Genomic DNA, 12,669 nt, shown 5'->3' with positions numbered 1-12,669 from the left:
GGCCCGAAAAAAGCTTGGCCTTTGGCAACAGCGTTGCCTGCTTCCATTGACCCCCTTGTGAGCCACCTTGTGAGCCACCTTGCACCAGTGAATGCAGAGTGGTGGGTGAACAGCCCTGCTTTTGTTTCAGGTGCATTTCAGGGTGATGAGATCCGAGCGACGAGGTCTGCGGTGCGGTGGCGAGCAGGGAATACCGGCACCTTGCGATGCACTTACAGCTCCAACGCCTCCTATATTTACGTGGCCTGGTACCGTCAGCGTCCCGGTGGACCCCTGCAGTACTTGCTGCAGAGCAAGGGCCAGGGAGGCCCCTACAGCCACACAGCCCCTTCTGCCCGCCAGAGGTTTTCCTGCCAGGCTGCCAAGAGCTCTGGGACCCTGATCATCCCGGGGCTGGAGCTGGGGGACAGTGCGCCCTATGACTGCACCCTGCAGGGACCACAGTGAGAGACACGCAGCGCGTGCCCCAACAGCATCAGCTTCCTCCCCTCCTGCTCGCTCCTCCTGCGTGTTCACGGGGGTCACAGCCCATCTCAGGGGCGAGTCAGTGAGTGGCTGTGCCTAGGGTCAGAGAGAGGGGGAGTCTCCTCATGGCTGGGTGCTGTCAGTGGTCCAGAGATGTGGGAAACCTGAGCAGAGCGGATGTACGGGCAGAGAGGAGGTGGGGAGAGGTGAGCAGGAGCTGCTCCGGCCATGTGTAACACCCTGTGCGCGGTGTCATTGCCCATCCTTGCTAATTAGACAGGGTCAGAGGAGGAGTTGCAGGTTTTCACACAGGACGATAGCATGCCCGTTCATGCATTGCATAACTTGAGGCAATGGGCACATGGGCTCAAATATTGCATAAATTGAGGCGATGATTCCACTTTCTTTCCTCACTTCTCACACTGCTGCACCCTGTTTTGACTCCAGCTCTGCTGATGGGCTTACCTTTGTCCTGCAGCGGGTCTCTTGCTGAGCTGGCTGGAACAGGCTGTGTCAGGCATGAGACAGTACCTGGCCATCCCTGCAGCACCCTGCTACCAAAACCTTGCAGTGGACACCCAGTACATGGGTGTCACAGCCCATCTCTGTGCTGAGACGGTGACCTGGCTGTGCCTGGGGAACAGAGCTGGGACTGGGGTCATGGTTGGGTGGTATCACAGGTCCAGAGATGTGAGAAACCAGAGCAGAGCAGGTGTGTGAGCGGAGAGGAGCTGGGGAGAGGTGAGCAGGAGCCAGTCTGGCCATGTGGGACCACGTGTGCACGAGGTCATTGCCCGTCCCTTCTAAGTGGACAGGGGTGGTGGAGGAATATGAGGGTGCCACAAAGGAGAACATAGCATGCTCTTGCGGCCCTGTTTTCCCAGAATGGTTGAGGTTGGAAGGGCCCTCCGGAGGTCACCTGGTGCAATGGCCCTGCTCAAGGAGGGCCACCTGGAGCCAGTTGCCCAGGGCCATGTCCAGGCAGCTCTTGAATATCTGCAGGTATGGAGACTTCCCTAGCTGCCTGGGCAACCTGCGCCAGTGCTCACTCACCCTCACACTGAAAAAGTGTTTTCTGACATTCAGAGGAACCCGGTCTTCTTTACACCTTCCCTTCAGGTATTTCTGTACCTTGATGAGATCCCCCCATGAGCCTCCAGGATAAACTGTCCCAGCTCTCACAGCCTTTTTTATTGGCGAGATGCTCCAGTCCCTTCGTCATCTTGATGGCCCTGTTCCAGATTCTGCCAAGTACGTCAGCCTGAGCTATCACTCCCTGTTCATCCTTGTCTCCCGGGGTTGCAGGTGCCCTTTCTCAGGTGCAGACAGAGGCCCCTGGCCCCACGGCAGGGAAGGTCTCAGTCTCTCACGCTTACCTGCTACATCTCTGGTGTACCCATCAGCGACAGCAGCTACGCTTGGGACTGGATCCGTCAGACTCCTGGCAGAGAGCTGCAGCATACAGTGTAGCAGTATCCTTTCACGGGACTCCAGCACATTGCTTCAGCCTTCCAGACCCGAGTCACCAGCTCTGCGGACCCCTCCAGGACCCAGCTGTCCCTGGAAGTGCTCTCGCCGTCAGCTGCAGACACAGCCACCTATTTCTGCAGCACCAGAGAGCTGGAAAAGGGCACAGTGCTTGAAACACAGGCAGGGCCAGGGCAGAACGGGAAGGAGGGGGTTTAAATCCCGCCAGGTCTTTTGTGGTTGGCTGCAAGAAGGCTTCTCAGGAATCGTCTGGGCTGGCTTTCCCCGGAAACGGGCACAGAGGTGCTGCAGCAGCAGCAGCAGAGTCTCCCACAGGCACACACAAACCATGAACATGTTGTTAACCTTTGTCCATATTTCCCAGTCTCTCTCACAGGCAGAAGGCGACAGAGAACGCAGTTTGCTTAAGAAGCAGCTCAACGAGCATTGATGAACTAAAATTTGAACATGGAAATCCAGAGTTGAACTGAGTTTGAAACCTCATGTTGTTCAGGGAGCCCCAGAGTAGTGCGAGAGCAGGAGCTGAGCTGCAGAGTGTCTTTTCCCCCGCACATGATGAAGAGTCTCTTTGCTCTGTGGTTAGCGTTGGCTCCATGTGCATGTATGCCCATGTGTGCACACCGAGGGCCAGCATGGATTTTAGTGGGGGCCCCTAAGAGGGAAGGATACGGAGGGTGCCCTGGGCCAGAATAACACTCCAGCCCTCCATGGGTTTGGAGGCCATAGGGAACCCGGCATGTCCTACCACGTAGGAGCCAGGTAGCCCCAAGTGGCCCTGGGGCACCCCGCACCACCCTGGCCCTGCATGCCCCTGCTTCTTTTCCCAGCCTCCAGTTTCACTGGGTTCCTCTACCCTCTGCAAGTCCCTTTCCCACCCCTGTCCTGCAGATCCCCTCCCCAGGGGGCCAGGCTGGAGCACCCATGGAAAGAGAGGGCAGGGGAAGGATTCGGACAGTCTCTGGAGGGGCAGTGTGGAGGGCCACTGCGGAGTGGGCAATCTTCCCCAAAATGGTGGTACTCGTCAAGACGGTGACACTTTGTCAGGGCTCAGTAGGTGTCCCGTCCTGTGTCTGCAAAGGTCGTAGGGGGAGCTCTGGGTTCCTGCTGTGCAGGAGGAGCACGGAGAAGGGAGTGTCCCTGCTCTGCTGAGGAGCCCCAACAGCCTGGTCCCTGCTGAGTCCTGGGCACATGAGTTTTAGGGTGTGACCTGGGGGTCTTGAGCCTGCACTTCTGCCCCAGAGCTTCAGCGCCAAGCGTATGCTGGATCTCATCTGCCCAGAGCCCTGGAGGTGCTTTGCTGCTTGCGGGGTCTGGGAGGGCTTTGACATGAAGAGTCAGCTGGAGAAGAGTCAGCACGAGGGAGTAAGTGGAGGAGTAGGGTGTTGGGCCAGAGCGGAGGGAGCAGGGTGAGGAGCACGTCTGCCTAGGGGTGCCCTGTCCAAGCGGAGCTGGGCTGAGGGGCTCCCATGCTGGAGCAGCACAGCAGCACCAAGGGACCTTGGCCCCCTGGGAGGACAACCTGCCATGCCCAGGGCCAGCTCTGCAGTCCCAGCATAAACACTGCAGTCCTTCCTCCGAGGAAGGTCGGGGTGGCCCTACAGCAACACGTCACCTTTTGCCCACCAGAGGTTTTCCTGCCAAGCGAGCGCTCTGTTATTGCACCCCGCAGGGTGAGAGACACCCGGGAGTGCACCAACAGCTTCAACTTCTTCCGCTCCTCCACCCCCGCCTCTTGCCTTCACTGCTGTCATGGACCGAGGGAGTGACTAGGAGGGCCTAGGACTGGCTGCAGTCACAGAGGCAGAGACAGGGAAGGTGTGGGCAGAGCTGCCCTGCAGGCAGAGAGAAGCTGGAGAGAGGCGAGACAGAGCGGGCCTGGCCATGTGGACTGCCCTGTGCGTGGGGTTATTGCCCGTGCTAGGTAAGTGAAAGGAAGGGGTGATGTCCCCCAGGATCTGAGCATGCGCCTGTGCTCTGCACGGCTCTGTGGCGCTGTGCTGACTGCTTGCAGCCTGACCTGCCCGTGGCTCGAGCTCCTCTCCCATCCCTGTGAAGCCCAGTGGCAACAGCCCTCCTCCTCTTCTAGCCATGATTTAGGCACCTCTGTCCAGCCTGCCTCCTCTGCTTCAAATGGGAAAATCAGATCAAGCTCCCTGACTGACAGGGAAAAGGAGGGAGCGAAACGTGGTGTCTCCTTCCTCATGAGCCCTGATTCCTGGTACCAGCTGGATTCCTCCGCCCATCTTTGTCAGCTGGGTTCAAAGAGGAGGATTTAGTCTTCCCGCTGGTCCAGTGCCATGGCAATGCCTCCACCAGCATTGCCCTGACTTTTGCTGAATCTTGGAGTGGTCATGGCTTGTTCTCACTCTGCAGCAGTCACTGGCCAGGTGGCCTTGGAGCAACACGTCAGGGAACTGGCCGTGCGAGAGGGCGATGGAGTCACCTTCCAGTGCAGCATGAGTGGAGGCAGAATGAGCAGCTACTACATGTTCTGGTACCGGCAGGGGCCGCGTGGTGCTCTGGACTGGATTTACAAGGAGGGTGACAGCTATGGAGAAGGTTTCCAGGATCGCTTTAAGGGAACAGTGGAGGGCTCCCAGAACAGATTCACACTGCAGATCGAGGCAGCAAAGCAAGGGGATGAAGCAGTGTATTACTGTGGTGCCAGGCTCACCCTGGAGCAGCTCTGCAGCAGAGTGCACCAAAAAGCGACTGACAGAGAATACAGACTTTTCAGCATTTCTTTCTAGCAGCTGCTAACCAGAGGTTGGTGTGACGCAAGGGCAGGTGCAAGAAACAGACCTTTGGCGTGCTTGCAGTAAAAGGCGGTGGAGGGAAGTGTGGTTGAAGGGCTGATACCCTTTATGATCCAAGAGGATCTCTTCTGGGAACGTCATACGCTGTGTGGTGAAGTGCAGGTTATTGCACTTTGCCTGGCCTCCTGTCCACCATGGCCCAGTGTTTCCCCCGTGGCTTGGCTGTAGAGCTATGGGATCATGGCGATGTGGTTGGGTAGCTTAGAGAAGTACTGTAGTGGATGGAGCCAGGGTGCTTAGGAAAGACAGGCTGGGAAAGTGAGGAGGGGGAGTTGCCCTGTCTGCGAGAGAGCAGCTGGAAGCTCTGCTTTGGGACGTATGATGAGCCCCCTGATAGCGTACGGGTCAGGAGTGGCGGGTAGATCAACATTGTGGTGTGAGGCTACTACACATCACCTCTTCAGGACCAAGAATTAGATGAGGCCTTCTTCAGACAACTGGAAGAAGTCCCATGTTCACTGGCCCTGTTCCTCATGGCGGACGTGAAGCAATATTGGCTGGTGGGACAGCACAGCAGGGCACCAGCAACCGAGCAGTTTTCTGGAGCGCACTGATGAAAACTTCCTCAGAGGAAGAACTGGTGGTGGATGTGAAGGTGAGGGGCAGCCTTGGCTGCAGTGATGATGCAGTGTTTGAGCTCAGGATCCAGAGAGGAGGGAGCAATGCAAAAAGCATGACCACAGCCCTGGACTTCAGGAGGGCAGAATCTGGGCTCTTCGGGGACCTGCCTAGAAGAACCCCATGGGCTATGGTCCTGGACAGAGGAGGGGTCTGGGGGAGCTGCTTGATTTTCAGAGATCACCTCCTTCAGGCTCACGAATGGTTCCTCCTGAGGAAGCAGAAAGTCAAGCAAAGGTGATCTGGGAGGGATCCTCTCTGACTCGTTCCTTGCAGGCAATAGTGGCTTTCAGGAATCCCGGGTCTCTGAGGCCATTCGGAGTGTCCAGAGCCAGGAAGACTTATGTCCGCGGAGGAGGATAATGTCAAGGCATAGTTAAAGAACCGGGAGGGACACAACTCTATGGGAACTGATAGGGTGCACCCATGAGGGCTCACTGATGTCATTGGAGGCCACTCCCAATAATCTTTGACATGTCACGGTGATTGGGAGAGGTTTCTGTGGCCTGAAAGAAATAAAGAAGATAGTTCTGGAAACCATTTCCAAACATATGAAGGACAAGAAGGTGATAGGGAACAGCCAGCATGCGTTTGTGAAATGGAAATCCTGCTTAACCAACTTGAAAGCCTTCTACAATAGGACAATGGTCTTGGTGGATGAGGAGGGAGTAGATGTTGTGTGTTCTGAATTTAGCTACGCTTTCCTCACTGTTACGCTTAGCAATGTTGTAGACAAAGCTATTTATGATGGACTAGACAAGTGCTGAGTGACATGGACTGTGCAAAGGTACATCTTGCTTGCTCCAGCCTTTCCCCCTGGACTCTGGGACCTGGGATTCCTGAAGGACGGTTTTGCTTGTAAAGACTGAGGCAAATAAGGCATTCAGTACCTCAGCCCTTCTCCATGTCCTGTGTCACCAGGTTCCCATCCCATTCAGCAGTGGGCCCGCATTTTCCCGAGCCTTGTTTATCCCTGCAGGCTCCTGGCATTTTTACCTGATCCTTGCTCATTGGGATGGGCTGCTCTTGAGCTCAGCATTGGTGAGTCTGTGAACTACTGCGTCCAGTTCTGGGTTCCCCAGCACAGGAAAGACATGGACATGCCAGAGCAAATGCAATGAAGGGCCATGAAGATGAGGAAGGGAGCATGTGACATACAAGGAGAGCCTGAGAGAACTGGGTTTGTGTAGCGTAGGGAAGAAAATGCTATGGGGGGATTTGTCAATGTGTGTAAATACCTGATGCAGGTTGCAAAGGAGATGGAGCCAGTGTTTTTTCAATGTTATCCTGTGACAGGACATGTGGCAAGAAACACAAAATGCAATTCCGTATAAATGTAACAAGATGTTTTTTTTACTATTGAGGTGAGAATTGAAAACTGAACTGGAGAACACTGTGGGCAGCCTACTGCACACCATCATGCATATGGAATATCCCTTTGGCCAGTTGCGGTCAGCTGTACAGCTGGTGGGCAACATGAGAAACAGAGAAGGCCCTGACGCTGTGTAAGCGCTGTTCAGCAACAGCTAAAACATGGGTGTGTTATCAACACGGCATTGGTCACAAAACATCGCAACGTTGCCCATACAGGCTGCTGTGAAGAAAGTTAACTCCATCCCTGCCAGACCCAGTACACCTACTCTAGTTGACCCTGCTTCGAGCAGGAGGGTTAAACCAGACCTTTTCCAGAGGTCCATTACAGCCTCAGCTCTTCTACCATCCTAGGAGCAAAAGTGGCTCCTCTTCTGCTCCCCTTTCTTACACCCTTTCTGGGGAGCCTGAAAGGACAGCAGCAGGCCCGATGGCCAGCCAGAGCTCATAAGAGACAGCTTTGGGAGCTGGAAGTGCTTTGGGAGTACTCTTGCGTCCTGATTGGGGGGGAAGACCTCTAGTCTTTCCTCCTTACCGCGTGTGCTGCCAACATGCTGCCACGTACCCCCGGCAATCCTCCGGCAGTGGCCTTTGGGTGTGATTGAATTCCCTCCGCTCTGCCCAGGAACCCTGCCTCTAGCAGCAAGCTCTGGCCAGCTATAGGCCTCTCAGGCTCCGAGAAGCAGCCAGTCAACCACTCAAATGGGGATGCATGTTCTTCCCCATCCTTCCGAAGCCAGGCTCTGAGTTTGTGTACGTGGTTGTACAACCCCGTCCCATGTGCATGCTCCTGGGTTTTCAATTTACAAAAGAACACCACTTCCTAAGTTCTAACAGGAGACCCCTCACCATAAGTACAGCAGACGCCAGAAATACAGCAGACAGAACCATGCTGAACAGCTTTCCTGTGTGCTACTGTTTTACCTGCCCATATTAGTCTTGTATCACTTGCAGATTTCTCTCTTGAGTTCCAACTTTGAAACTTTTAGCTGACAGAGGACAGCGAGTTTTCCTCGACACTCCTGTAAAAAAGCTGTTTCTGGAAGTCATCAGGGGAGTGGAAAAGTCTGAGTTTCAGTTTTCCCCTTTGCCCTGCCACGTATCACCTGCAAGGACGTGAACGTGCCTGTGAGTCTTCCACAGAATCACAGGAAGGCTGAATTTGGGAGGCACCTCAGGAGGTCATCTGGTCCAAGCCCCCTGGTCAAGGCGGGCCACCTGGGGCCAGTTGCCCAGGACCATGTCCAGTCAGCTTTTGAGTATCTCCAAGCATGGAGACTCCACAACGTCTTTGGGCAACCTGTGCCAGTGCTTGGTCCTCCTGACAGTGAAAAAGTGTTTCCTGATGTTCAGATGGATCCTTCTGTGTTTGTGCGCATTGCCTCTTGACCTGTCACTGATCACCACTGAAAAGAGCTTGGCCCTGCCTTCCCTGCGCCCTCCCTTCATACGTTTCTATATGTTGATGAGATGCCCCCCGAGCCTTCTCTTCTCCAGGGTAAAGAAGTCCCAGCTCTGTCAGCTTTTCCTCATGTAAGAGGTGCTCCACTCCCATTATCACCTTCTTGGCCTTCACTGGCCTCTCACCTTTTTGCCCAAGTCTCCTGTTCTGGGGTGCCAAGAAGAGGAGCCAGTACTCCAGGTGTGACCTCTCCAGTGCTGACCAGAGGGGAAGGATCACCTCCCTGACCTGCTGGCAATGCTTTGTCTAAGGCAGTCCAGGATTCCATTAACCTTCTTTGCTACCAGGGCAAATTTCTGGTCAAGCTGTTGTCCAGCAGAAGCCTTGGGTCCTTTTCTGAGCATGTGCTTTCCCTCTGAGCAGCCCCCAGCCTGCCGTGGGGCAGGGGGTTGTTCCTCCCCAGGTGCAGGACTTTGCTCTTCCCCGTGTTGAACTGCAGGAGGTTCCTGCCAGCCCACTTCTGCAGCCTGTCGCGGTCCCCCTGATGGCAGCAGAGCCCTCTGTGTGTCTTGTCCCCGCGGGCAGGGGATGGGAGTGAGGCCAGGGCGGGCTGGGGGTGCGGGGCACGGGGAGGGTCCTGCGAGGGGACGCTGCGGGCGACAGCCGGTCCCTGGGGCTGGGCCCGGGGCCGGGCTGGGGCTGGGGCCGGGGCGGGGGCCGCGGCCGGGGCCGGGGCCGGGGCCGGGGCCGGGGCCGGGGCCGGGGCCGCGGCCGGGACCGGGGCCGGGGCCGGGGCCGGGGCCGGGGCCGGGGCCGGGGCCGGGCTGGGGCTGGGGTCGCCCCGGCTGCGATCGGCAGGGCGACAGGGCGGGCAGCGCCGGAGCCGCGCTGGGAGCGCCGGGCCAGGAGCCTTCGTCTGCCGGGGCGCCGCGCTCCTCCGTTGCCTCCGGCCCGGCCCCGCGTCCCTCCCCGCGCCCCCCTTCTCCTCCCCCGCAGGGGCCGCGGCACCGGGGGGCCGGGCCGGGCCGGGCCGGGCCGGGGCGGGGCGGGCGCGTCGGGGGCGGGCAGAGGCGTCGGCCCTGCCCCGGCGAGGGGCCGAGCCGGCGGGGCGGGCAGGAGCGGGCCCGAGCGCGGCTCCGCTCGGCTCCTCTGCGGGTCCCTGCGAGCCCTTCGGCCCCGGCCGCCCCGGCGCGGCAGGGCACGATGGCGCCCGGGCTGGGGCCGTGGCTCCTGGCCTTGTCCTTGGCCGCGGGGCCGGCAGGTGAGAGCCGGGCGGGGAGGGCGGCGAGGCCGGGGCTGGGCCCGGGGCTGGGGCTGCCCGCGGGCGGCCCTGCCCGGCCCGGGGCCCCGGGGCGCCGGGGCTGCGGCTGCTCCCGCGCCGGGCGCGCTGTCGCCGGGCGCTCGGCTTCCTTCGCGGGGCAGCGGGGAGCGGGGGGCGAGGGAGAGGGAGAGGGGGCGGGAGAGGGACGGGGGCGAGGGCGGCGGGGGCGGGAGGCCTTCGGGGCGCGGGCCGGGCCGGAGCGCCGGGAGCAGGCGCGGCTCAGCCCGCGGAGGGCAGGCGGGGCATTGGCCCGGGCGCGGGGCTTTGCCGGGAGAGAGGGGGGCGGCGGCGGTCGCTGTGCCGGGGCGGGGGGCGCCGGGGCGGCGGGGGAACGGCCTCGGGCCGCGGGCGCGCCCTGCCCGGCTGCCTGCGCTCTCCGTCCGCAGGGGTGTGGGCGCAGTGGAGGCTGGTGGCGGCCGGAGGAGGGCTGCGAGCGCCGGGGGACTCCGTGCTCCTCTCCTGCCGGGCGTCCGGCTTCAACTTCGGGGTTTATGCCGTTCTGTGGTACCGTCAGGCAGCCGGTGGCAGACTCGAGTGGGTGTCCTTCATCAGCATCTCGGGTAGTACAAAGCGGTACGGGGCAGCCGTGGAGGGTCGAGCCACGGCGTCCCGGGACAATTCCCGGTCCGAGTCATCTCTGTCCCTGCGTGCCCTGCACCCCCGGGACTCTGCCCGCTACTTCTGTGCTGTTGCCACGGAGGCAGGAAATCCAGCTGAGCTTTAACACAAACCTGCTGGGGCCCAGCACAGGGTGTGGAAGCTGTGGGGTGGGGGAGTACTTGGGGTAGGGTGTCAGGGCTGTCCCCAGGCAGTGAGGGGCCATCACTGTCCACTGCCGGAGTTCCTGGCCTTTCCTGCACACTGCAGGAATTTTAATTTATGGCCAATTAAAATATAGTTGAATGGTGAGAATGAAAAAAAAACCCAACCCTAAAGAAACCTTCCTCCCTCTCTGCTCTCCTTCTTTCCAGGCTCATCTTCACTCCTTCATTCCCTTCCGCTCCCCGAGAAGCACAGGATCCAATGTGAAATGGAGTTTGGTGTCTGTTCATAACATTTCATGTGCATTGCTCCAGCTGGATGTGCATAAATCTATGGGGTCCGGTGGGATTCATCCCAGGGTACTGAAAGAGCTGGCTGATGTTATCCCAGGACGTCTCTCCGTTCTTTTTCAATGGTCTTGGGAGTCTGGAGGGGTGCCAGACGACTGGAAGCTGGCAAATATCCCAGTTTTCAAGAAGGGAAAGAAGGAAGACCCTAGTAATTACAGGCCTGTGAGTCTCACTTCAGTGCCTGGTAAAATTATGGGGAAGATTATTCTGGGAGTTACTGACAAATACTTGAGAGACAACGCAGTCATTGGTCATAGCCAGCATGGGTTCTTGAGGGGAAAGTCCTGCTTAACTAACTTAATGTCCTGTTATGACAAGGCCACCCATCTCGTTGACCAAGGGAAGCTGGTAGATGTGGGGTTTTGTTGAATGTTAGCAAAGCTTTTGATGCTGTCTCTCAGAGGGTGCTTCTGGACAAAATGCCTAGCACACAGCTAGGCAAGTCCATAATACGTTGGGTGAACCACTGGGTGACGGGTTGGGATCAAAGAGTTGTAGTCAGTGGGGTTCCAGCAGGCTGGCGGGCAGTCACCAGCGGGGTTCCCCCAGGCTCAATTTTAGGGCCAGTGCTCTTTAATGTTTTTATAAATGATCTGGACGCAGGACTCGAATGTACATTAAGTAAGTTTGCCGACGATACTAAACTAGGAGGAGCTGTGGACTCCCTCAAGGGCAGAGAGGCCTTACAGAGAGATCTGGATAGACTGGAGAGCTGGGCAGTCACCAACCCTATGAAATGTAACAAGAGCAAGTGCTGGATTCTCCACCTGGGATGTGGTAATCCTGGTTATACGCACAAATTGGGGAATGAGAGGCTGGAGAGCAGCAGCGCGGAAAGAGATGTGGGTGTTTGGGTTGATGGCAAGTTGAATATGAGTCAAGAGTGTGCCCTGGCAGCCAAAAGAGCCAACCGTGTCCTGGGGTGCATCAAGCACAGCATAGCTCACCGGTCGAGGGAGGTGATTGTCCCACTCTGCAGTGCACTGGTGCGGCCCCACCTCGAGTACTGTGTGCAGTTTGGGGCACCTCAATAGAAGAAGGACGTTAAACTATTAGAGTGTGTCCAGAGGAGGGTGACCGAGATGGTGAAAGGCCTCGAGGGCAAGATTAGGAGGAGCGGCTGAGGTCACTGGGCTTGTTCAGCTTGGAGAAGAGAAGGCTGAGGGGTGACCTCATCGCAGTCTACAGCTTCCTCAAGGGGGGCAGCAGAGGGGGAGGTGCTGATCTCCTCTTTCTGGTGACCAGCAATAGGACACGAGGAAATGGAATGAAGCTGCATCAGGGGAAGTTTGGATTGGACATTAGGAAAAGGTTCTTCCCTGAGAGGGTGGTCGGTCACTGAGCTCCTCAGGGGAGTGGCCAGGGCACTAAGGCTGTCAAAGTTCCAGGAGCATCTGGACGATGCTTTTAGTCATAGGGTTCAGTTTTAGGTAGTCCTGCAAGGAGCAGGGAGTTGGACTCAATGATCCTTATGGGTCCCTTCCAACTTGAGACATTGTATGATTCTATGATTCCATGATTGTATGGTCCTATTAATGGTACTATTCTCTCAATATGTAATGGTTCTGTTGTGGTCCCACGAGGTCACTGTGTGTAATATGTGTGAAGTCCCACTATCTCTAGACGAACATTACTCTGCGGTTCATGGACAGCTGGTAGACTGCAAGAGTAGTTTCCCCATTTCGTGGGATGTTACTTCATCCTGTGGGGCTTTTAAGGGACATGTCTTCTGATGTGCAGAGGACAAAAGAGGCTGAGGGTGTCCATGGGATATCCGTGGCAGTTTACGCAAAGACACCCATATAGCCACGGCCCATTCCCAACATTCTTCAATGTTGATGGTATAAGTAGATGTAGAAGGGTCTACCCATGGAATAATTAATGCATGCGCCCACAGTCTTCTTGCCAGTGTCACCCGGAGGACAATTGCTCACCTGTAGTGTGTGTCCACGGAGCCCTACCAGTCCCTTGGACTCCCGGTGTTGCAGCTGTGTTGGCGGAAAGCCTTGGCCTAGCAGGGCTGGTATTTTCCAAATGCTGGAGGTACGGGGCAGTTGTGACTTTGACAATTTGGCC

At 57.4% G+C, this 12,669-nt stretch overlaps 2 gene segments (V, D, J or C); both read left to right on the top strand.

The window, feature by feature from the left end:
- Nucleotides 1–3,700: 3,700 nt before the first annotated feature.
- Nucleotides 3,701–5,178, top strand: LOC142091619 (T cell receptor delta variable 2-like). The segment is given in 2 exon segments: nucleotides 3,701–3,874; nucleotides 4,327–5,178. Coding segments are annotated over 2 exon segments (417 nt in total).
- Nucleotides 5,179–9,268: 4,090 nt separating this feature from the next.
- On the top strand, nucleotides 9,269–10,242 carry LOC142091627 (Ig heavy chain V region 914-like). The segment is given in 2 exon segments: nucleotides 9,269–9,421; nucleotides 9,868–10,242. Coding segments are annotated over 2 exon segments (396 nt in total).
- The last annotated feature ends 2,427 nt before the right edge of the window (nucleotides 10,243–12,669 follow it).

The sequence above is a fragment of the Calonectris borealis genome, chromosome 22 (assembly GCF_964195595.1).
Source record: "Calonectris borealis chromosome 22, bCalBor7.hap1.2, whole genome shotgun sequence".
NCBI classification, from domain to species: domain Eukaryota; kingdom Metazoa; phylum Chordata; class Aves; order Procellariiformes; family Procellariidae; genus Calonectris; species Calonectris borealis.
This window is presented reverse-complemented; position numbering and strand designations above follow the sequence as displayed.